Source organism: Stegostoma tigrinum, chromosome 1 (genome assembly GCF_030684315.1).
Source record: "Stegostoma tigrinum isolate sSteTig4 chromosome 1, sSteTig4.hap1, whole genome shotgun sequence".
Taxonomy (NCBI): domain Eukaryota; kingdom Metazoa; phylum Chordata; class Chondrichthyes; order Orectolobiformes; family Stegostomatidae; genus Stegostoma; species Stegostoma tigrinum.
The window spans coordinates 119,989,753-120,015,646 of record NC_081354.1 but is presented as its reverse complement, the minus strand read 5'-3'; the positions used below and the strand labels follow the sequence as shown (position 1 = coordinate 120,015,646).

Below are 25,894 nucleotides of genomic sequence, written 5' to 3'. Positions count from 1 at the left end.
CCAACACTTAGACATTTCTTTCCTGGAAAAGATGAAGTAAAGCAATATTTGAAAACATTACTTGCCATTCCATAACTTTTCTGTTAGGTTTACTTTGTAAATTGCGGTATGTATCCTGTTTGGGAATCAGTAAGTAAAGTTTAATTTTAAAAAAACACCAACTGTCTTTGAAGGTGATGTATTTCTTTTTCCAATTACTCAATTTTCCACAGGCTAATATGATAGGTACACTTTATAACTTGCTATCAGAAAAGATATGAATTTTATATTTTTAATATCCTTTTGCTTAAATGCCATGACAATAGATGAATGGGCTTCCCTGTCTGTTGTAAACTTAATGAAACTGCAGTAGTATGCAATAAATCATTTGCACCCAGAGAATAAAGAATATCATTGTTCTGAGCAGAGAGATTTGTGTTACAACTGAAGAATATGACATAAATAAAAATTCTATGTTCCGGAGCCTGAGAATTCCCAAAACATTTATTTCATAGTTACTTGTCGGTACAAGCAGCAACTAATTTATTTAATGAAAGATGCCAGAAGCAGCAGTGCAGTAATTGACCAACTAATTTGTTTCTCTTCTGGAGATGTTAGTTACAGAGTACATGTTGGTGAGTACAGCAGGAAGCACCGCTGCTCCATTTTAAAGAATGTTCTGACCTATTTTACATTTGCCTGAATTTGTGGCTATCTTCATTTAAAATTTCAAGGCGTGTAGTAGTCTACTTTTGACTTGACTGTTATTTCCTAGTCTTAACTTTATCTGTTAAACATCACAACTTGTGCATTCTTTATGGCAACATTACTACTAATTAAAGCTCACTTTTCAAACAATCAGTGCTCATCTCTCCTAATATAGAAATGTTAGTTTCCCCGTAATTCAGAATTCTTGCGCATTGCCCTGATGAGTACAAGTCAAAAAGCTTCAACAAAATGTATCTTTTTTTCCAGCAATACTCTCATCTTCATTTATTCATGTTAATTTCTTTTCAGTCAATCTGGCCTTATGTTGATCGGAAAGGTGTATATTTTAAGGGCATTATGTGTAGGAGAGTTGGAATCAAAATTCATCCAGCAGTTGAAAGAACAGAAAGCTTGATTTATGTTCAGATGCCAGTAAACCTGGAATCCTTTGTGAAGTTAGGGCTAGTTTCACACTTTTAAGTTGGTAGATGTTACAAACTGAAAGAGCTGCAGAAACTTTAAATTTAGTAAATTTGTTGATGTATGTGCATAATCATCTTATGGTCCGTTCACCTGTTTCAAACCTGGCTCCAATCTGTATGAAGAGACCATTTATGAAAATTTAGTGAAATCTTTGACTGGTCATCTAGCCCAGATGTTAAATTTCTTTTCCCAAAATCTCAGCTAGATTTAATTTTTTAAGCACAAGAAGTAATAAGCAATTTACTTTTCTTTAAAGGTTGAATAATTTAAATAGTGAAATTTAGCAGGGTATGCAATGTAGCTTTGCTATAACTAAGTTTAATTGTTGTGGTTGAGAACAATGAACCACAACACATTTGGAAATGTTGCCTGTGCAACTTTATAAAAGAACATCTATGATTTGTAAAGACCCAATGCAGGCAACGCTAATGTTACGATGTTTGAGTGCATGTTTCTAATGTCTGGTGTGTTAGAAGCAAAAGAACATTATTTGGCCTATTTTAATTTAATCAGCAAATTCCTGTTACACTTACCTTGAATTTACTGTTTTGTTCCATCTGCCTAAATTTCTCACTACTTTTGTCTGCAACACATAGAAAATTGAATGCAGGGCTAGGAAACCCAGAGGGAACTTGGGATACTTATTCAGAGGTCCCTGAAAGCAGCAGGACAGGTGTATGGATAGCTTAGGAAGAAATAAGAGATACTTGCCTTTGAATCTTGGCATAGATTGTAAGAGCAACGAGGTTATGCTGGAGCTGTATAAAATTTTGATTAGGCCACAGCTGGAGTACTCTATGTGCAGTTCTGGTTATTACACCCTAGTAAGGATGCGATTGCACTGGAGAGGGGATAACAGAGGAGATTCACCAGGTTGCCGAGTATATTGCAGTTTAGTTATGAAGGGAGACTGGATAAGCTTGAGCTATTTTCTTTAGAGCCAGCAAGGCTGAGGGTGTTCCTGATTGAGATGTATTACATTATGAGGGGCAGGGAGCGAGTAGATAGAAAGCAGTTGTTCCCTTTGGTTTAAGTGTCTATAATAAGGCATAATTTCAAGATGAAAGGCAGGAAGTTTAGCGGAGAGTTGAGGAACATGTGTTTTATCCAGAGTATGGGTGGAATCTGGAATGTACTGCCTTGGAGGGTAGTTGACGGGGTGTTATATGATTCTCTGATATTTTGGAAAGTTCTATCAAATATTAGTAACATATTTGAAGTAATTTATTGTACCATGAGTTACGAAGAAATTCAGTATCAGCATATGAGGCAAGCTAATATGTTAGGCATTTTGAGGTCCAGAAAGAAGCGGTGTTATTGTATTGAAGAGCACTAATATTGTTAAGTCCCCAGAGTCTGATGAGATCTACCCCAGGTCATTGAGAGAGATAAGAGGAGATTGCTAGGGCCTTGACCAAGATCTTCGTATTCTCTCTAATCCTTGGAGAGGTCCCTGAGGATTGGTGAGTAGCTAATGTTGTTCATCTTTTCAGGAAGGGAAATTGGGAAATTATAGACTAGTGAGTTTCACATTTGTGGTTGGGCAGCTATTGGCAAGGATTCTTAAGGGTAGCATTTACACACATTTGGTAAAGCATGGCCTGATTTAGGGACTGCTAGCATGGCTTTGAAAAGGGTAGACCATGTCTTATTAACTTAGTCATAGAGCTGTACAACATGGAAACAGACCCTTCAGTTCAACTCGTCCATGCCATCCAGCTATCCTAAATAAACCTAGTCCCATTTGACAGCATTTGGCTCGTATCTAAATCCTTCCTGTTTGTATACACATCCAGATGCTTTTTAAATGTAATTGTACCAGCATCCACCACTTCCTCTGGCAGCTGATTCCATACATGCCTACCCTCTGCATTAAAATGTTACCCCTTAGGTCCTTTTTAAATCTTTCCCCTCTCACCTTAAACCTATGCCGTCTAGTTCAGGACTCCCCCACCCCGGGGAAAAAGACCTTGTCTATTTACCCAATCCGTGTACCTCATGATTTTATAAGCCTCTGAGGTTCACCTCCAGTGCTCCAGGGAAAGTAGACCCAGCTTATTCAGCCCCCCGATAACTCAAAGTCTCCAGCCCTTGCAATACACTTGTAAATCTTTTCTGAATCCTTTCAAGTTTCACAACATGCTTTCTATTGCAGGGAGACTAGAATTGCATGCAGTATTCCAAAAGTGGCCTAACTAATGTCCTGTACAGTTGCAACATGAGCTCCCAACTCTATACTCAAAGCACTGACCAATAAAGGCAAACATACTAAACGCCTTCACGATCCTATCTGGCTAGGAGACCACTTTCAAGGAACAATGAATTTGCACTCCAAGATATTTTTGTTTAGCAGTGCTTCCCAGGATCTTACCATGAAGTGTATAAGTCTTGCCCATATTTGCCTTTCCAAAACGCAGCACTTGACATTTATCTAAGTTAAACGTCATCTGCCCCTCCTCGGCCCATTAGCCCATCTGATCAAGATCCCATTGTACTCTGAGGTAACCTTCTTCGCTGTTCAGTCCACCTCTAATGTTGGTGTCACCTGCAAACTTACTAATCTTACCTCCTGTGTTCACATCAAAAGCATTTATATAAATGATGAAAAACAGTGGCTTCAACACCGATCGTTTCATTGATTTTTTTTTTGAGTAAGTGACGAGAGTGATCGGTGACAGTAGAGCTGTAGATGTTGTCTACATGGATTTTTGTAAACCTTTTGAGAAGGTCCCTCATGGTAAGCTCATTGAGAAGATTAAGATGCACAGGATCCACGGTGACTTGGCCATTTGAATTCAGAATTGGCTTGCCCATCGAAGGTACAGGGTAGTGGTGAAAGGGTATTTTTCTGTCTGAAGGGTCTGTGATTAAAGTTGTTCTGAAAGGATTCATGCTGGGATCTCTGCTGTTTATCATTTATATAAATGACCTGGATAAAAACAGACGGGTGGATTAGTAAGTTTGCAGATGACACAGTTCATGGGAGTTGTGGATAGTACAGAAGATTGTCAAAGATACACCAGGGTATAGATCAGTTACAGGTATATCCAGAGATATATGGCAGATGGAGTTTACTCCAGACAAGTGCGAGGTGTTACACTTTTGGAGGTCAAATGTAAAGGAAATGTATATAGTTAATGACAGGAAGTTGAACAGCATAGATGTACGGAGGGATCTTGAGGTCCTCGTCCAAAGCTCCCTGAAAGTGACCACCGGAGTAGATAGGATGGTAAAGAAGGCATATGGCATACTTGCCTTTATTGTTCAGGGCATTGAGTACAAGAGTCAAGTTGTGATTTTGCAACTTCATAAAAGTTTGGTTAGATCTCACTTAAGAGTGTTGCGTTCACAGGGATGGGGAAGCTTTGGAGAGGGCTCAGAGAGGTTTACTAGGATGCTGCATGGATTAGAAGTTTGAGCTATAAGGAGAAGCTGGACAGACTACTGTTGTTTTCTTTGGAGTGGCAGAAGCTGAGGGGAGACTTGACAAAAGTCTATAAAATTATGGGATGTATAGACTGGGAAAAAGATCCTGACTGTCAACCCTGATTTGAAATACCTAATACTAGAGGGCATGCATTTAAGGAAAGAGAGGGAAAGGTCAAAGAAGATGAGGGGCAAGTTTTTTTACACAGAGTGGTAGGTGCCTGGAATGTGCTGCCAGAGATAGTGGTGGAGGTAGATATGATAGGGTCTTTTAAGGGGCTTTAAGGTAAGCACATGAATATGCAAGGAATGGAGGGGTAGGGACCAGGGGCAGGCAGAAGGGATTAGTTTAACTCGGTGCCATGTTTGGCACAACGACTTGGGCCCAAGGATGTGTACTTGTGCTGTACTGTTCTATGTTCGGTGTAACATGTAAAAAGTGTAGTAAAACAATCCACACAATGTTGAATTATCAGTTTAGCTTCAGACAGGGAAGAAATCTCGAAAGAGTGCGTTCAGGAAGATGTGCCACCAGGATAATTTAGTAGAACGCAAGTATTAAGGAGGTTATCTTGTCTGGTGACTGCCTTTGTTTCTCGACAATTGCATGGTTAGATTTGACATTAAAAGTTTTGATTTTAAACTTCAAAATAAAAGCTACAGTTGTCTGGAACTGAATGTAACATTGACTGAGAAATGAAGCAAAATAAAACAGTTCTGCGAGCTTTATGTCGTCCTGTTAGGGTTTGTGTTTGACCATCTCTTATTATTCACTTTGCAGGTGATCAACAACTGAGATGGGTACTAGGTAAAAGATTTGTAATGGTGCAGTTGTGTGAATACTTAAGTAATTTTCCTCTGAAATAAGCTAAGAAGTGATGACATCTGCTCAGTTCAGGGTTTTTGATACTTGTTTGCAAATTATCAGAGAGTGATCATGCTTGCACCCAGATTTAGGCAACCTTTTGGTTAGGGCTAACAATTGGCAAGTAACATCCTTGACAAAAGTATAAGACAGTAATCATATCCATAAGGAGAGACTCCCTTGATGGAAGTTCATTATTTTCTCCAAATCACTTCAGGTTTGGACTGTGGGCTGAGAGGTGATGTAAACTTTGCACTTTGAGCAGCCAATTAAAAAAAGAGAATAAATAAACTTTTTTTGTTCGTTAGGTCAGCCCTGAAAATTAATTATGGATTGCTTCTCGCTAAAATGTGCTCTAATGATGCTTTGACTCTAAAGAGGCCTTATGCTGAAACAACTGGCTGGTGTTGAATGTTAACTGGGACCTCCTAGGGAGATGTCCAGACCAACAAAGAGAGTCGAACTGTTTTATTTGATGTCCGAAGGATTGTGACAGCAAAAGCTGCAGGACTGGGCCTTTATTGCTTCCTGGTTGTGTTCTCATTGCCAACTTATTGAAGGCTTGGAGAACAAAGCATCAGTTATAACAATTAAGTGAATAGTCTTCTGAGTTTATGGCATGATATTTGCATGTATTGGTGTCATTAGAAACCAAAACAAACTTCATCCTATGAAGTTAAGGACCATGGAATCTGCTTAAGTGAACTGGCCAGTTACATCTCATTTATTTTTCCCCCTTTGATTTATCCCTTAACTGGGTCTGTTTGTCTTTGTGAGTGAGTAAGAGCATGAATTAAAGAGGATTAAGTTTAAATCATAGATATTAATTGGAATATCTTTAATTATAACTTCGTTCTGCTAAAGCTAGTGTATTATTAATGATGTGTTGAATCTTTTGCTAGAAATCTGGTGTCTTATCAGTTATTCTCAGAGTCTGATATTGGCTATTTAAAAAAAGTTTAGCTATGAACCCTTCGGCATCAATTTTGAAGGCCACTAAGTATTTTAATTTTATTATGTTATGAAAACAGAGGTTGGGAAGCTAATTTGATTCGGCTGTCTGTCTCTATGTCAAAACATAACTGGAGGCTTGTCTGGGATCATTAAATGTAGACAGCATAGGTCTGTAATTGAATTTTGGTACTTAGAGTGGATAATTGGACACCAAGTTTGTACGCCAATTTAAACTGGTACTGGAAATGGTTAAAGATATTTTGGAAGTATCAGAAGTTCCCCTGGTATGGTTGCAGGGTAGAACTAAAGCCAAACTAGCAGAGTTAGCCAGCAGGCTGGAGATAAAGTTGCTAGAGCAAGCTAAGAAGGCAGACATGATGGATTTAATAACACCATAGCTGGGTTTAATGGAAATAGAGAGACCAGGAAGTATGTTGGATGCATCAGTGAACCTTGAGTCGCAACTTAGGCAAATGAAAATGAGAAAATTGAAGATGCAATTCCAAAGAGTAGAAGAAGAACATTAAAACTTAAAACAATGGACTAGATAGGCAAAAGAAAGAAAATGAATATAAATTACAAGTGATAATGGGAACTGCGGATGCTGGAGAATCCAAGATAATAAAATGGGAGGCTGGATGAACACAGCAGGCCCAGCAGCATCTCAGGAGCACCAAAACTGACGTTTCGGGCCTAGACCCTTCATCAGAGAGGGGTATGGGGTGAGGGTTCTGGAATAAATAGGGAGAGGGGGGGGGAGGTGGACCGAAGATGGAGAGAAAAGAAGATAGGTGGAGAGGAGAGTATAGGTGGGGAGGTAGGGAGGGGATAGGTCAGCCCAGGGAAGACAGACAGCCCAAGGAGATGGGATGAGGTTAGTAGGTAAGGGATGGAGGTGCGGCTTGGGGTGGGAGTAAGGGATGGGTGAGAGGAAGAACAGGTTAGGGAGGCAGAGACAGGCTGGGCTGGTTTTGGGATACATTGGGGGGAGGAGGAAGAGCTGAGCTGGTTGTGTGGTGCAGTGGGGGGGAGGGGACGAACTGGGCTGGTTTTGGGATGCGGTGGGGGAAGGGGAGATTTTGAAGCTGGTGAAGTCCACATTGATGCCATTGGGCTAGAGGGTTCCCAAGCGGAATATGAGTTGCTGTTCCTGCAATCTTCGGGTGGCATCGTTGTGGCACTGCAGGAGGCCCATGATGGACATGTCATCTAAAGAATGGGAGGGGGAGTGGAAATGGTTTGCGACTGGGAGGTGCAGTTGCTTATTGCGAACCGAGCGGAGGTGTTCTGCAAAGCGGTCCCCAAGCCTCCGCTTGGTTTCCCCAATGTAGAGGAAGCCGCACCGGGTACAATGTACTGCATCCATTGTACCCGGTGCGGCTACCTCTACATTGGGGAAACCAAGCGGAGGCTTGGGGACCGCTTTGCAGAACACCTCCGCTCGGTTCGCAATAAGCAACTGCACCTCCCAGTCGCAAACCATTTCCACTCCCCCTCCCATTCTTTAGATGACATGTCCATCATGGGCCTCCTGCAGTGCCACAACGATGCCACCCGAAGATTGCAGGAACAGCAACTCATATTCCGCTTGGGAACCCTCTAGCCCAATGGCATCAATGTGGACTTCACCAGCTTCAAAATCTCCCCTTCCCCCACCGCATCCCAAAACCAGCCCAGTTCGTCCCCTCCCCCCACTGCACCACACAACTAGCCCAGCTCGTCCCCTCCACCCACTGCATCCCAAAACCAGTCCAACCTGTCTCTGCCTCCCTAACCTGTTCTTCCTCTCTCCCATCCCTTCCTCCCACTCGAAGCTGCACCTCCATCTCCTACCTACCAACCTCATCCCACCTCCATGACCTGTCCGTCTTCCCTGGACTGACCTATCCCCTCCCTACCTCCCCACCTATACTCTCCTCTCCACCTATCTTCTTTTCTCTCCATCTTCGGTCCACCTCCCCCTCTCTCCCTATTTATTCCAGAACCCTCACCCCATCCCCCTCTCTGATGGATCTAGGCCCGAAACGTCAGCTTTTGTGCTCCTGAGATGCTGCTGGGCCTGCTGTGTTCATCCAGCCTCACACTTTGTTATCATAAATTACAAATGATTCAGTTTAGGAAAGCTAAACCGGACATTTTGGTAGGCTTGGAAGAAGAGAGTTCTAATCATTATCCACAAGTCAGAAGATATTTAAGTAGTTCAGGCTTTGTCGAATTCTGAAGAGAATGATTTGAAAAATATTTCCATGTTATTTGAGAAGATAGTAATCTAAATGAGACAGCGAAAAGCCAATTGGCCTTGCCCATACAAAGCAAATTAACTGGTAAAGCTCAAGAGATTTATGCAACTGTGTCAGAGTATTGGTTACAATGAGGTAAAATGAACTATTCCAAGTGTGTGTGAGTCGGTCCTGGAAGCAGAGGTTTCAGAATTTAAGGAAGTAGCCTCAACAAACTTGTATTGAGTTTGAGGTAGTTAAGTAGAATAATTTTGATAGGTGAGCAAGAGTGTTAAAGCTGAGAAAGTTTGCAGTGTTCTAAGAGAAATTATTCTTTTAGAATTTAAAGCTTCCTTGCCTTCTGTAATGAAAATTCATATACAAGGCTGAAAGAATAGCAACAACAAGACAAGCAACTCTAACGGCTGATGATTATGAACTGATCCATGAACCTTTTTCTGGTCACACCTAGAAGTTTGAGAAGAATAAGAAGTAAGAAAGTGAAAGGAAGACAAATCGCTATGTACAGAATGGATAGTAGGGATACTCCAAGGTCGTCTCAGATCAAGAAGGAAATTGCTGAGGGTGGAGATGAAGTTTGGAAGCTTAAGTGCTTCAGTTGCAATAAATTGGGCCATGTGTGTTTAGAACATTGGAAGTTGCGATGTAAACATGAGAAAGGAACTCAAAGAAAACAGTATGGACCAGGTTGTAGCCCTGGTTATCACAAAAAGGCTAAGGTGAATTCTGCATCAGTAACGTGATGGGTGGCTGAGAGGTATGTAGGATTTTTGTTGGAAGGGAAAGTGACTCCTTTTTGTTCAGGTGAGGTAGCTAATTCCATAACACTACTAAGAAATAAAAGAACCACACTATCACTTTTTTGGAAGAAAATATTGGTTTTCTGTTTAGAGAGTTTGGTGGAAACTAAAGTATAAATAAATAGATCAGTGAAGAATATATTCTGGTTCCGTATAAAGTTCAACTGGAATACAATTTGTTATCAGGAGAAGTAATTGTTGGAGTGGTATAAATGCTACCTGTTGAGGGAGTAGATTTATTTCTAGGCAATAATGTGGTTCAACTAACGCGAGTAGCCCCACCTATAATTCCAGAATACCGAAAGGATGTTCAAGAGGCAGAACAGTTACAGAAACAGGTTCATGGTAGTTTTCCTTTGTGTGTCATAACCCGAAGGATGGTTAACCAAAATCTACAAATAAGGGTTGATGTCATATCATGAACAAAATGAAAGAGTAACTGAAACTATACCGACAGGTGAAATGTTTGTTATGATGTTATTAATCGAAGCACAGAAAGCAGATCTTGAATTAAAATAAGTTAGCACTGTTGACTCATGCTGAGTTAGATGCTGAAGGAGTTCTGATTGCTGTTATCTTAACAACAGAGTGCAGATGAGGAAGTGGAGACCATCCCCACAGCAAAAAACTGCAAATGAAGAATGAACAGTTGTAGAACAAGGAGTGGCACTGTGCAGTGTTGCAGTGTTGTAGGGAGATGTTGTGATTGCATGTGAAATTTCCATGGCTAGATATATGGGGATTTGAATATTTTGGCCATCCATAAAGTGCATAAAGTTGTTGTGCAGCTTTGTAAAACGTGTGTGTAATTTTTTTCATTCATTCATATGGCTCCAGTACCTCTCCAGATTGACATCCTGGACAAATCTACCCACTTGATTGCTAACCAACACATGCCCTAAACTTTCACTTCCATCATCGCAAGCACACGGTGATAGAGTCATAGAGTTATCTAGCATGGAAACAGAGCCTTCAGTCCAACTTGCCCTATGCCAACCAGATATCCTAATCTAGTCCAGTATACCAGCATTTATTTGGCTCATTTCCCTCTAAACCCTTCCTTTTCATTTGGTGATCAGATGCCTTTGGGAATGTAATTGTACCCATCTCCACTTCCTCTAGCAGCTTGTTCCATGCCCACACTTCGTGTAAGTTCCTTTTAAATGTTGCCCCCTTGCCTTAAACATGTGCCCTCTAGTTTTGGACTCCCCTACCCTGAGAAAAAGGCATTGGCACTTCGTCCTATTGTTCCCCCGCCCCGATTTTATAAACCTCTATAAGGTCACCTCTCAGCATCCAATGCTGCAGGGTGAAAAAGAGCCCCAGGTTATTCAGCCAATCCTTATAGTTCAAACCCTCCAAGCCCAGCCATATCTTCATGAATATTTTTTGTGCCCTTTTTTAAGAATATCTTTTCTATAGCAGGGAGACCAGAATTGAGTGCAGTATTCTAAAAGTGGTCTCACCAATGTTTGGTGCAGCTACAATGTGACATCCCAATAGAATAACAAACTGCATTTATGAACAGCCTTAACATCGGCAAAAGTGAGTCAAACAAAAGGTGGGCCTTTAGAATTGTGGTGTTACGAAATCTGGAACCATCGGAGGTATATGAACTCAGGGATGGTAATTGCGAGGTACTATCTACAAGCTGAAACTTGCCAAATCTCCTTTAGCAGTACCTTCCAAACCCATGACCTCTACCACTTAGAAAACCAAGGGCACCAGATATGTGGAAATACTATCACAACATGGTCCTCTACAAGTCACCATTATGCTGACTTATAATTGTATCACTGCTTTTTCATTATTTCCAGGTCAAGAAAGCTGGCACTTATTCCCTAGCAATACTGTTGGTATGAGTGCACCGTGTCACTATTGTTGGCAGCCTTTAGATTCAAGGGTGATGACTAGTCAGTGTTGTGATTTTCTTCATGTAACTGAACAGGTGGATTCTCACCCAGCAGACCTTTCACCATGGGAGGGGAACATCTCTCAAGCACTCATTTGTTAGGGCAAATGATAAACTTAATTAAGGTTTGGTTTATTAAATAATTTCTTCCAAAATCTGTATATGAAGTGGAAGCTGTGTCTTGCCATGTAAACTGCAACAAAATGTAGTGTGATATATGTGCACTAACTTTTAGTGTTCTTCATCTTTGTTCAACTGTATTATCCTGCAACTATGGCAATAAACTTTAATGCAAAATTTTATTATTTATTGCAGTTGGCATCAGGGATCTACAACTTTGCCTGCTCTCTATGGAATCATCACACTGATACTTTTTTACAGCAAATATATACAGGGGATGTAGCTGCTATTAATTCACTGGAAAGAACTTCACTTTCTTTGAAAGGTATCTTTTGTTATAAACAATCCTGAAATAAACATCTTTGGCTGGATTGTAACTGTCATACAATGTTTCAGTTTAATTGAATTGCATCATTTTGTTAAATTTTACGTTGATTTTGCTGAATTTTTCAAGGTACATCGCCTACACAGGTCATTGTGAACTTTTGAGTGGCTGTTTGTTATTACACAGTGTGTTTTCAATCTGTGAGTCAGATACTGTGCAACATCTGAGAAAATTCAGTTTTTAAAAAAAAAATCCATTAGCATGACTGTTTATCTGAATGGAAGTCTTTACGGAACTTACGCGTTCCAGAATAGACCATTCGCGTCTTGAGTTTGCTCTGCTATTGAACACAGCTACCAACTGATAAAACCAGCTGCCTTCAATTTCCAAGATGGTATATGGAAATTTCATGTTATTTTAAGTTTATCTCTTGTCATTTTGGTTCTGCAAGAAAGTAGCAAATGTTTGCTAATTGGTTTGAAATTTTAGTTTCAGTAAAGAAAATGCTGACCATACTCAACTGATCAAACCGCATACATGGAGATAGAATCTGAGCTCATGCATTCACACTCCATTCCGGAGTCTTGAGAACAAGATCTAGGCTGGCACTTGATTTTGTAATTTGGAGAATAATACATTGCTCTCGTTAACCAGAGAAGTTTATGGGTGATAGTTGCAATAAACCAAAAGAAGTAATTTTGCTCAACATTTATGGTTTCTGTATGACCTCATTTCCTGACGGATAGGGTAGAATTAAATGTCTAGCAATAGCCAAAGGTTCTGCTCTGGGCTTCTGAAATATTGTGTTATGAATTTTTCAAGAACCCATCTTTGGCATGCTAATTTTTCTCATCTTCATATGTCGTTTCTATGATTACATTAGCCAACTTATGTTAAACTCCCTTGTTATATTTGACAAACTAAAACATTCCCCACTGTTGAACACTGGAACAAAGTTGTCATTTTTGCCCATGGTGAATGTTTCAGCTGCTCCGTTAGTTGAGTAAAACTGCATACAGAGTGAGCAATTTGCTTGATTCAGAGGCTTGATATTAATTAATATTTTAGGATGTAGTGTTCGTACTGTTACTTAAGAACAATAATATCAATGTATTACAATGACCATATTTTCCTTTATTAGTTATAGGCAGCAAATAGCAAAGAAAAAAAAATCAAATAAATAAAATGCCAGAACAGATTTCAGGGAACAGTAAATGAATAAGTTTCATTTCTCCGGTGTCACAAGGGGGTGGACTAAGTACCCAGTATTTTACTGGACAGAGGGTTTCATTTGATACTGACCACTGACTTTGTAGCCTTGGTTCAATGAAGAATCGAGAAGGGCAGCAGCGGATGAGAGACGGGCAATTGAAGCAGCCTCTGAAGTGGCCTGCCTGCTTAAAAATGTTTCCATGGTAGTGCTCGTTTTAAGGTGAATATTTTTGGAATTTTTTGTTACTTAAGCCATATGTCTAAGTCTTAGAATAGATTCTAAGAAGAAATGGATAAGTTTCTTGCCAAAAGACGCAATTCTTCTGCCAATTCAATTAATGAAATATTTGAACCCAAAGAGGAAAAAAGAAATCAAGAACTGTTGAGAGACCATGCAATGAGAGCTGTCCGGCCGTTAGATTTTCATGGACATGAGGTGCTGTTTGCCCCTTGCCTGAATAGCTCAGCTGCAGAGAGAAGTTACCAACCACTGTAATGGTACCAAGTAATAATAGTACCACCTACACACAAAGCATTTAAGTCAAGCAAGCATGTGACTCTGACATGCAGTAATTAAAGAGCTCCAGAGATTAAAACTACATGTAAACTCAGTATCTGATGAAGTATGTGTGGACATTGGGTAAAATCTGAAACCCTGGTGGTTGAGCTTGTTGTAAAATCAAAGAAGGCCCATACCATGCTTTCGTGTTAAAAAATCACATGATATCAGGAGGTGATCCTGCCAAAAAATTGACAAAATTTCACGCTGATAGTTGTTAGACAGCAATTTGACAACATGTAATTTGATATCAAAGAAGTGCTGCAAGAGAAATTATTTACTAGTGCAAAGTTTGCTTTGAAGATTGATGATCCACTGATGTAAGCAGGCATTACCAGCTGCTGGCCAACGTTTGGTATGTTGATGGGAATTCCAATTAAAAGTTTTTTATTTTCCTTTTGTAAGGAGCTACCAAGTCATGCAACTGGAAAAGAAATAATTCAGGTAACAGATTCCTATTTGAGGGAAAACAGACTTAGTTGGGTCATGTGTTGGAAAATCTGACTGTTGGAAGTCTGCATGACCAGGAACATCAAACGATTTGTCAGTGAGGTGAAAGAGAAAAATCCTGACATTCACATTACCCATTGCATCCTCCACCATGCAGCTCTTGTAGACAAAAAATTGCCAGCTGTGAGAGTGCAGTCTTAGAGCAAGCCATGAAAATCATGAAGTATATAAAATCATGGCCATTGAAATCATACCCTGTGATGTGATGGTTATCATCGTGGAAGGTTCTCTCCTGTATTCATGAGCTCCAGAGAGAATTGAGAATTCTTACCAGCTCATGAACCACCTTATAAAGAGTTACACTCTGATTACTGGTGGACTATGCAGGCATATCTTGTAGACATTTTCAGCCAGCTGAATGAAATGAATACCAAAGCGTAGGGAAAGAAGGAAATGATCCTGACCATCTCAGGTAAACTTCCAAGGTTTCAGGTTAAAACTGGACTTTTGACGAGATACTGGTAGGAGGTTCACTTAAGGTGTTTCTGCAGTCATCAGCAGCTGCAGACCTAGCTGTCAAGATGCATAGCCTTATTCAAACACCTGAAAGCACTACAAAAGAAGCTGAATTCTTCTTGTGGAGCACCACAACTGGATGCATGATATGTTTAGCTCACTGTCTTCTGATTCATCTCAAAAGCTGACTTAAAAGAAAAAGTGGAATTTGCAGTGCCATAGATGGACCATACAATGAAGCTGAAATTTAGAGAGGTGCCTATCTACATGTTTTGGCTCACTGGGGTATGTGAATACCCAACAATCTCTGGCCATGCTGTTGTTGGACTTTTGCTGTTTCCGACCACTTACCCCTGCTATCTAGCATTTTCAGCGCTGGCCTACATGAAAAGTAACAGAAGGGAGCGCTTGTCGATGAAGCAAGACTAGTAGGCGGACCTCTCGTCAATTCTTTCCTGGATCAAAAGGCACTGAACATACCAGTAAGCCCAGATTTCTCTCTCACCGAGTGAATGAACAGTCTATTCTGCTTTGCATTTTGCTGTGATGCATTGTTCATTAATAATTAGGAATAATTGAGTTGAGCAGGTCTTGAAAATTTGCCTTGTAGTCAAAGGTAGCATATTTTTACCAGGGGATTTGAAACATGAATGCTTTTGGTTCTCCTTTAGCTCATTGTATGTACTATGTCTCTAGTAAGACAGTCAGTAAGTGTGACATTTATGACCAGTCAATTCAGCTGAAAAAGTGTGCTCCCTGTAGAATTTTTTGTTTCATGAGAGTGTACCTTGATACTGAAAAGTTTGGGAACTGCTCCTATAAAGGAAAGCCAGAGGCAAATATTCATAGATTGCATTGTAAAGGCTGTCTCTTCTTTATTATTCTGTATGAAAATATTCTTTTCTGTATTGAAGTGAGAAAGTAACTGTTTTAGAAATGAAGGATTGCTGAAGGATTACTGCGTGGTTGTGAAAGCAAGTAGCCTGACACTTATAAGCATTCTTTATTCAGCTGCTGGTTAAAACAAAGTAGGAGAAGGTGGAGCTGAGCTGGAGTTAAGTGTGTACAAATGACGATTCAGCCAGCAATTGTATCTGATTAGTCTGTGGACTAGTGAAGTTATCCGTGACAATGGCGCTTTGCCTACCACTATGGTTCTCAGACAGCTGAACATCTTGGGGTCATAAACAAAATGGGAAGAAGCTATGGATCTTCACTAGTTCAGGATCTGTTCTCTGTAACACAATCCACTTTGAAGAAAACCAGTTCATTCTTCCTTCAGGTGATGAAAACTTTGACTTTCGGTTAGGAAGTCAGAGACCATTTATACCAGCAACTCTCTGCCTCCTTCAAATCAATGAAAACATTTAAGAAGCCATATTCTGATCAAGAATACTGAGTTAACAAAGTGTGGAGCTGGGCGAACACAGGAGGCCAAGCAGCATCTTAGGTGCACTAAGTAGTGCTTTCTGTCAGTCTGGATCTGAAAATGAAGGGCATTACACAGTTTGCATGCTTGTATAAAATCTTTAACTTTCTAATGACTCCAGGACTATTGAGGCTTGACTTACAGCAGGCTAACCAAGTGAGGCTTAACAGGAGTGAGTGTTCTACAGCAGTGTACAAAAAGACGGCATTGCTAGACTCGCTTCTTGTTAATGAAGTGGATCAAGTAGATCAAGTGTTGGTGGGATCATTTTAGAGACAGTTATCATTGTGTTATAATGGTTTACAATGGCAGCAGAAGAGTACAATGGACATTCCAAAGGAAGAATAATTAACTGGGGGAGAGCTGACTTCAATTAGGCAAGAGTGGAACAGGACTGGATATGCTGGAACTAAAGGTTAGTGGAAAACTGTGGCTGAACTGTAGGCCACTTTCAAAGAAGAAATGGTTTGGACAAAAGGGAAACATAGTACATATGTACCCAGAGCACTCAGGATGTAAGATAAGATAAAGACTAAGAAAAAGGGAGAAAATGTGTACAAAAAGCTAATTCAGTTTCAAGCCGAATACAGAAGGTTCCAAAGGGAGAAGAAAAGGCAAATAAAAACAGCAAAGAGTGACAGCGAAGGCAGGAAAAAAACTATCAGCAGCTATAAAGGGAATGCCAAAGTCATCTTTAGTCACAGAAGTAGTGGAAAAAAGAGGAGCAACACCAATTTGTTTCCAAGAATGCAATCTACATGTTGAGGCAGGCGAATGACAGATGAATGTTGTATTAATGCTTCGCATAATTCTTTAATAAGGAAGGAGATGCTACCCAAGTCAAGATGACATTGGAAAATACTTAGTCCTTAGAAGGATTTAAAACTGATAAGGTGCCCTTGAGTGGACTGTTGGCATTTACTATTGAAAGGCATTGGATTAGATGAGCTTCATCCAAGGAATTGGAGAAGAGTAAATGAAATGCACTTACTCAAAAAAAAAAGTTGTAGGGATAAGCCTAGCAAATGCAGACTTTTAAGTTTATCTTCATAATGGAAAAACATTTTGAAACAGTAATTTGCCATGGGATGAATAGTGAAAAATGCAGGTTAATTAGGAACAACAGACTTGTGACAAATGTTATAGCTTATGGATGGAATGAGACAGTAGCAATATGGATAGAAAATTTTGTTGAAAGTTTGGACAGTAAGAGTAATGGTTAGTGAAATTGTTTCTAGCTGGAAGAAAATTTGTAATGGAGTTCCTCAGGGGCCAGTTTTAGAACTCTTAAGTTTTGTGATAAAATTGTCTAGATCAGAGTTATAGAGGTCTGCAGCACTTTGCTACAGACTACATTGTGGGAAGTGCAAGTGAAGTGTTGATTCATCTGGAAGGTATGTTTGGGCCCTTGGAAACTAAGGAGGGAGGAAGTAAATGGGCAAGTGATGCACCTTTGGTGGTTGCAGGGGAAGTCCTGGGGGGTGTTGGGAGTGACGGAAGAGTGGACTAGGGTGTCTGGGCCGGGGGCAGTCCCTGCTGATGTGGAAATGGGGAGGCAGTGGAATATGTCTGGTAGTGGCAGCATCTTGCTGGAAGTGGTGGAAATGGTGTCTGATGATCTTCTGGATGTGGATGCTAGTGGATGGTAGCTAAGGACAAGGAGAACCCTATCATTGTTGTGGGAGGGAAGAGAGGGGGTGAGGGCAGAAGTCCGGGAAATGGGTTGGACCCGGTTCTGAGCCCTGTTGACGATGGTGATGGCAAATCTCCAGTTGAAGAAGGTGGTGAACGTTTCGGAGGCTCCTTTGTCAAAGTAGCCTCATTTGAACATATGAGACAGAGATGGGGGAACTGAGAGAATGGGATGGAGTCTTTCTGGGAAGCAGGGTGTGAGAATGTATACTTCAGGTAGTTGGGGCACTTGTAGTGTTTATTGTAGATATTAGTGGCCAGTCTGTCGCCAGAAATGGAAACAGATGTCAAGGAAGGGAAATGAGAAGTCAGAGGTATAGAGATAGACCAGGTGAAAATAAGGACAGGATGGAAATTGGAAGTGAAAGCCATGAACTTTTCCAATTCCGGCAGAGAGATGGGAGCAACACCATTGATTTCATTGATATATCACACAGAGTTGTGGGTGGGGACCAGAATAGGAATGTAGCAAGGAATGGCCTGTGTATCCTGTGAAGAGAGAGGCTTAACGGGGTCCCATGCAGGGACCTATGGCCACCCTATAATGTGAAAAAATTGAATACCTGACAGGAGGTGGAGTTGCGGCTGGGGATGAAGCCACAGGGAAGGGGAGAGGAGGAAGGATCCAGTGGGCCATTGGTATCTCTGAGTTGTTGCACCTTGTGGGCTTTGATGCTTGAAAGGAAAAGAAAAACTTTCTGGTTAGCCTGACAAATGAGCTGCAGGATGAAGTGGAACGTCGGAGTGGTGCACCCCTGAGTCAGTGTGATGCAGTGCTGTTGGTGAGAGGGGTTGACCGTGACACTAGCCAGATCACAGCTGAAACACTATAATCCGTTTTGGGCCCTTATCTAAGGAAGAATATGCTGACTTTGGAGGTGATCCATAGGCTAGTTGTGGGCAAGAAGAGTCTGTGCCTTATGAGGACAGGTTGAGAAGGTTGGCCTTAAACTTGGATTTTAGAAGAATGAGCGGTGACCTTATTGAAACAAAATATTCCTGGACGACTTGAAAGGTAGAAGTGGAAATGTTGCTTTCCCCTTATGAGCATTTGACACTAAAGACTGTAATTTCAGTAAGGAGTCACCTATTTAAAACAGAGATGTGCAGGGATTTCTTCTATTGAGGATAGTGAATCTGTGGAATTCTTTACTGCAGAGGGTGGTCAAGGCTTGGTTATGTATACCTGAGATAAACATAATTTTAGTCATGAAGGAAATCAAGGGTTATTGGTAAAAGGCAGGAGTGCATTTGAGGATTATTAGATCAGCTATGATCTCATTGAATGAGAGAGCAATCTTGATGGGCTAAATGTCTTTCTTCTGAGAGAGGGGGAGTGTTCATGGGCACCCGCAGAGTGTGGGGCTGGAAGAGAGCATGATCGCCCTCAGAGGGAGCGATTACAAGTGCCTGCGGAGGGAGAGAGAGATGAAGTTTAACCAGCTATTGTAATTAATTTTTATTTGTTGCAGTTCTATCCTAGTGTGTATTTGCATGCAAGTTTTACAAGTTGTGGCTTACCTTTTATGTTTAATACATTTGCCTGGATGTGCTTTATTAGATTGCAAGCCATAGGAGCAGAAGGAAGACATTTATGTATTGAGCCTTCTCTGTCTTGTGGTCTTTTAAAGTACATCCAGACAAATACATTAAACATAAGAGTAAGCACTTGCATGCAAATACACACTAGGATAGAATTGCAACAAATGAAAATAACTTACTATAACTGGTTAATTTTGTCTCTCTTCCTCCACTGGGACTTGTGATCACTCCCTCTCTCCCCTAAGGGCGACCGTGATGTCTTCCATCCCAGCCTGTTCAAGTGCCCATGCATGCTCCCTCCCCCTCTCAGACGTGTTTCCCCTCTCTTCCCCTTCATGTGCCTATGCGCCTCTCTCTCCCTTTGTTTTTCCTTCTCTTCTTGGACACTGGCTACATTATGCAAGTCTGCAACCATTTTAATATGAGCTATTGACTCTTTGTTTCACCCATTATGTGAACCTCTATTTCAGTAATGTGCCATTGAATGTTTGTGGTAGAAAGTGGACGTAATCTTTTGAAGTTTTCAGTTAGTTCCTTTATAAGTTGCGATATTGTTAAAGGCCCTCAATAATTGTTGAAATACAAATTTATGTACAACTGTTTGAGCAAAACATAACGATTAAGAATTATGGTACCTACTTAACGATGTCTCATTTTATGTTTCTTTTTCTTTTTAGTTCTTCGTAAACTGACAGTGCATGGTTTTGTGGAACCTCACAAGAATTTAGAAGTAATGGTATGTACTTCTTACAAATTTTGCTTTACGTGCAGAAATTAATCAGGATACCTCTACTGAATTGTTACACTGAATGAGTGGAATGTTTAACATTTTGTTAATGTGACTTCAAAATGTTGACGTCACATTGTTGTGCTAGTGATATTAAGGCTGTATATGGATGTGGAATGGATGCTGAAGATGTTTATAATAATCGTTCCAGGGATTTAAGAGTTTTAGTTGCAAAGATAAATTGGAGAGATTAGGTCCATTCTCTTTCGAGAAAAGAAGTCTGAGAGGAGATCTCTTTGCGAGTTTTGAGAAGATTTGTAGCTCAGGTTGAGGTTCTGGCTGTGAGTTTGCTCGCTGAGCTGGAAGGTTAGTTTTCAGACGTTTTGTAACCATTCTCGGTAACATCATCAGTGAGCCTCTGAAACGCTGGTGTTATGTCCCGCTTTCTATTTATCTGTTTAGGTTTCCTTGGGTTGGTGATGTCATTTCCTGTTCTTTTTCTCAGGGGATGGTAGATTGGCTCCAAATCAACGTGTTTGTTGATGGAGTTCCGGTTGGAATGCCATGCTTCTAGGAATTCTCGTGCGTGTCTCTGTTTGGCTTATCCTAGGATGGATGTGTTGTCCCAATCAAAGTGGTGTCCTTCCTTATCTGTATGCAAGGATACGAGTGATAGTGGGTCATGTCGTTTTGTGGCTAGTTGATGTTCATGTATCCTGGTGGCTAGCTTTCTGCCAGTTTGTCCAATGTAGTGTTTGTCACAGTTCTTGCAAGGTATTTTGTAGATGATGTTCGTTTTATTTGTTGTCTGTATAGGGTCTTTTAAGTTCATTAGCTGCTGTTTTAGTGTGTTGGTGGGTTTGTGGGCTACCCTGATGCCAAGAGGTCCGAGTAGTCTGGCAGTCATTTCGGAAATGTCTTTGATGTAGGGGAGAGTGGTTATGGTTTCTGAGCCCGTTATGTCTGTTTGTTTGGGTTTATTGCTGAGGAATCGGCGGACTGTGTTCATATGATTGGGTACGCTATGAACACAGTCCGCCGATTCCTCAGCAATAAACCCAAACAAACAGACATAACGGGCTCAGAAACCATAACCACTCTCCCCTACATCAAAGACATTTCCGAAATGACTGCCTGACTACTTGGACCTCTTGGCATCAGGGTAGCCCACAAACCCACCAACACACTAAAACAGCAGCTAATGAACTTAAAAGACCCTATACAGACAACAAATAAAACGAACATCATCTACAAAATACCTTGCAAGAACTGTGACAAACACTACATTGGACAAACTGGCAGAAAGCTAGCCACCAGGATACATGAACATCAACTAGCCACAAAACGACATGACCCACTATCACTCGTATCCTTGCATACAGATAAGGAAGGACACCACTTTGATTGGGACAACACATCCATCCTAGGACAAGCCAAACAGAGACATGCACGAGAATTCCTAGAAGCATGGCATTCCAACCGGAACTCCATCAACAAACACGTTGATTTGGAGCCAATCTACCATCCCCTGAGAAAAAGAACAGGAAATGACATCACCAACCCAAGGAAACCTAAACAGATAAATAGAAAGTGGGACATAACACCAGCGCTTCGTCAGAGGCTCACTGATGATGTTACCTAGAATGGTGACGAAATGTCTGAAAACTAACCTTCCAGCACAGTGAGCAAACTCACAGCTAGGAGATCTGTTTGTTTGAAGCTCTGATTGAACTATTCAAAATCATGAGAAAATAATGATGGATTGTTCCCCCTCTCAAAAGATGTGATTTAGATGAGCTCAATGTAGTCAGAGTCAATATGGCTTTGTGGAAAGGAAATCATTTTTGACCAATCCGTTGGAGATCTTTGAGTAACAAGTGCTCTGGCTGAAGGGAAAGCACCAACTTCTTGAGGGCATTTAGAGATGGGCAGCAAATGGCTTTACTTCATGGTCAAATCCTAGGGCTGAATTAAAAAATGAGTTGTGTGGTGTAATTTGCATGTTTCCTGATGAGAATTAAGCGAGCTACTCATCACTTGTCCAAAATGTTGGTCACAGAGAACCTGAATGGTTGCTCGTTTCTCTCTATGGTCACAGGTATTATGTTGATATTGATATTGTTTTATATTTGAAATGTAATCCACTGTGCTCCAGTCATCTAAACGGGAAACGATTCATAATTTAAATCAGTAATCTGTATATTAATGTTCCAATGAAATTCTTACATCTTGAGATATAAAGCTCAAAATATGGAAGGGAGAGGGCTTGGTGATGTGGTGCAGTGAAAACAATCTGTCTCTCAATGTCAGCAAAACTGAAGAACTGATTATCGGCTTCAGAAAGAAAGGAGGAGTGCACGCTCCCATCTATTGGAATTGAGGTTGAGAGAGTGAAAAGCATCAAGTTCCTCAGAGTGGTAATAACAGATGACCTATCCTAGTTGACATACATGGGACAGTCAAGAAGGCCCATCAATGCCTCGTTTTCCTCAGGCAGGAAACTTGATATGCCCATAAGGTTTCTCACCAACTTCTACAGATGCACCATTGAAAGCAGACTGTCCGGGTGCATAACGGCCTGCTATGTCAACTGCTCTGCTCAGGACCATAAGAGACTACACAAAGTGGTGTGCACAGCCCAGACTATCACAGAATCCAGCCTTCCACCCATGGACTCTATTTACACAGCTCACTGCTGTGGAAAGATGGTCAACAACATCAAAGACCCATTGCATCCTGGTAATGATCTCCTACAACCACTTGTGTCAGGCAGAAGATACAGAAGCCTGAACACATCCGCAAGCAGGTTCAGGAACAGCTTCTTTCCAGTTATCAGACTGTTGAATGGGCTGTAGCAGCAAATAATGTAATCTACAATGTAACCTGTGTGCCTCTAAGTCTTTTTGATTTGTACGTCCTTTGTTTGCTGTGATCTGCCGATACCGCTCATAAACAAAGCTTTTCACTGCATTTTGCGTGACAATAAAATCAATTAATTAGTCAATCAGTTACATGTTTCACCCTAATTTTGGCTGGTAGTCACACTCAATTCAAGAGAAATAGCAACTAGTTAAATAAAAAGACAAAACTATGTAGCTGTTTTGTGTTTGTTTTCATGGATGCTATTCTAGAAAAAAATGACAGCCAGTCTCGTGTACACGTGGATCTTAAAAATTGAGATTTTTGGCATGCATGGAGGCCTTACTTAACATTTATTTTCAAAATAGTGAATCTAGTGGCAGTACAAAAAAAGGGAGGTGCACATCATAGCTTTCGTTGTGCTGGTTTGCTTTATGCTCAGCTTCAACTAATGTTGAAATTACTACCTGCAGGGCATTTTTCAGAAAGATTAATTGTGGGCTTATTTTGATACATCAACTGGCTTGTTCATGGCTTTATTGGATAATATCTTGGATATAATCCTTCTTTATGTGTACAGAATTTTCCTCAGTTAGGTATTGTAAATATGGTCTTCACACCCTTGCACAACTTCCAGTTCCTAGCAGTCTAGTACATCCTACTTCCTTCACACAGAAGCAGACTGTTGCCCGACCTGAGCATTTCCACTATTCTCCGTTTGTATTTTAGATGATTTTGATTTGAGTTTTATTTATTAATGTCATGTACTGAGAGAGTGTGAAAAGCATTGTTTTGCTTGCTATCCGGACATAGCTTATAACAGTACAGTCGGGTAATGGAATAGAACGCAGAATAATATTAGAGCTACAGGCAAGATGCAGAGAAAGATGAACTCTAATATATGCGAGGTCTGCTCAAAAGTTGATAACAGCTGGAGGAGAAGCTGTTGGTGTACGTTTTCAAACTTCTGTGTCTTCTATTGCGTCGTAGAGGGTGATAGAAGGTATAACTAGGCCGGGAGAGAATCTTTTATTTTGTTCATTGCTTTCTCAAAGGAGCAGGAAGTGTAGATGGAGTCGATGGAAGGAAGGCTGGTTTTCATGATGGGCTGAGATGCATTTACAACTTCCTGTGGTTTCTTTAAAAAAAACTTGAAAGAACTGCTGATGTTGTAAGTCAGGAACAAAAGCAAAGTTGCTGGAAAAGCTCAGCAGTTCTGGCAACATCTGTGAAGGGAAAAAACAGTTAACGTTTCAGGTCCAGTGACCCTTCTGCACCAAGCTGTGATGCATTTGGATAGGATGCTTTCTGTGGTGCAAATATAAAAATTGGTAAGCGACATTGTGGACATGCCAAATTCCCTTAACCCTCTGAGAAAATCGAGGCGTTAGCATGCTTTCTTGACTGTAGTGTTGACGTGATGGACCAGGCCAGGTTATTCTTCGGAACGTGAAGCTCTCGACCACCTTCATCTCAGCACCATTGGTACAAACAACGGTGTGTCCTCCATGCTGCTGCAGGAAGTCAATGACCAGCTCCTTTGTTTTGCTAACATTTAAAAAGAGATTATTGTCTTTACACCATGCCACAAAACTCTGTCTCTTCCTTGTGCTCTGTAATGTTACTGTTTGAGATCTGACCCACTCTGGTGGTGTCATCAGCGAATTTGTGACATTGTCTGCCTGACCAAGACTGCAACTTCCATCTCCTTATGATCACTCAATATACATCTCTGTTCAGCTAATGAATTGAAACCTTCATCCATGCATTTGATAACTCTGTACTTTATTGATTCCAGTGCTTTCATAATTGGGCTTCCAACGCTTAACCTCAATATCCAAAGTTAGCTTTTATCCTCATTTGTTAAACGTCGTATTCATCATTTAAACCTAATGTTTCATGACCCACATTAGCTTCTAGCCCAGCAACACCTTGGTTGCAATGGTTGTACTCCATTTTTTATTCAAGTTTTTTCATGGCCCTGTCCCTTCCAATCTCTGTAACATCCTTAAGTCCTACAAATGCTTGGGATTTCTGGAACTGTTCAATTTTGTCATGTTACACATGCCTCACTTTCATCATTGCATTGTTGATTGATGTATTCTCAATTACATAAGCTCCAGAAATCCAGCCCTAAGCCTCTTCCTGTTTACCTATTTTCTTTTGGTTAACACTTCCTAGAACACACATTTTTGATCTGTCTTTTGGCCACCTGCTGTAGCATCTCCATGCGTGATGGTGCATTAAAGTAGTTTTATAATGAATACTTAATGCTATATATATCGAGGCTGGTTGGATGTTAGATTTGTTTCGTTAAGCAGGGATGATTCAAGGTGATTTTTGTGACTGCACTTGATTTGTGGTGAACTTAAATTTCAATTTTGTTAACTCTGAGAAAGAAACAGTTGCTTTCAAGAATGAGAATTTTCATATGATTCAGCGTTAACACAGAAGTTATGAACTAATTTCATTTAATAAGTTATGAATAATTTAATTTTGATGTCATTTGGAGTGGCTTTCTACCCAGACTAATTTATAGATAAATCATTGACTAGTAATGCAAAATGCATTAACTGCTGCTCAGTTTCTGAAAGGATGTTGGTAATTTCGTGTGAGCCTACGCAATTTCAACAGATTCTTCTTCAGCTCTGACGAATAGGTACAGATAACAAAAATTTCATATCATTTATTGTTGCTTGATGTTAAATGCCCGATTGTTTAAATTGAGCTGTTAGAATTTAGAACTGAAGATGTTTAATTTTGTAATAAGCTAGAGATTAAAATTCTTGAGAGACAAGATAGATAGCCATGCTCCTGTTTCAGTGTTTAAGTATAGGTTGAATTTGATTGTACATCGATCTGGAATCTTTATCAATATATGAAGCTGTTTCCTTTTCTCAAGGATTTACATCAGGCACTTTAAAGTGTGCATTGCAGCAAATTACCATGTCTTTGACAACACCTGTAAAACATGTGAACTTTACTCACATAGTAGGATTTCTGATGAAGGATCTAGGCCCGAAACGTCAGCCTTCTTGCTCCTCTGATGCTGCTTGGCCTGCTGTGTTCATCCAGTTCTACACCTTGTTATCTTGT

At 40.4% G+C, this 25,894-nt stretch overlaps 1 protein-coding gene across 2 annotated transcripts in view; it reads left to right on the top strand.

The window, feature by feature from the left end:
- The window catches only part of ipo11 (importin 11), a 417,913-nt gene that overhangs the window by 55,742 nt on the left and 336,277 nt on the right, over positions 1-25,894 (top strand). For both annotated transcript variants that reach the window (XM_048538184.1, XM_048538176.1), the window contains exons 6-7: positions 11,683-11,812; positions 19,890-19,948. In XM_048538184.1, the coding sequence (XP_048394141.1) occupies positions 11,683-11,812; positions 19,890-19,948 (189 nt within the window). The remainder of the gene's footprint in view (positions 1-11,682; positions 11,813-19,889; positions 19,949-25,894) is intronic.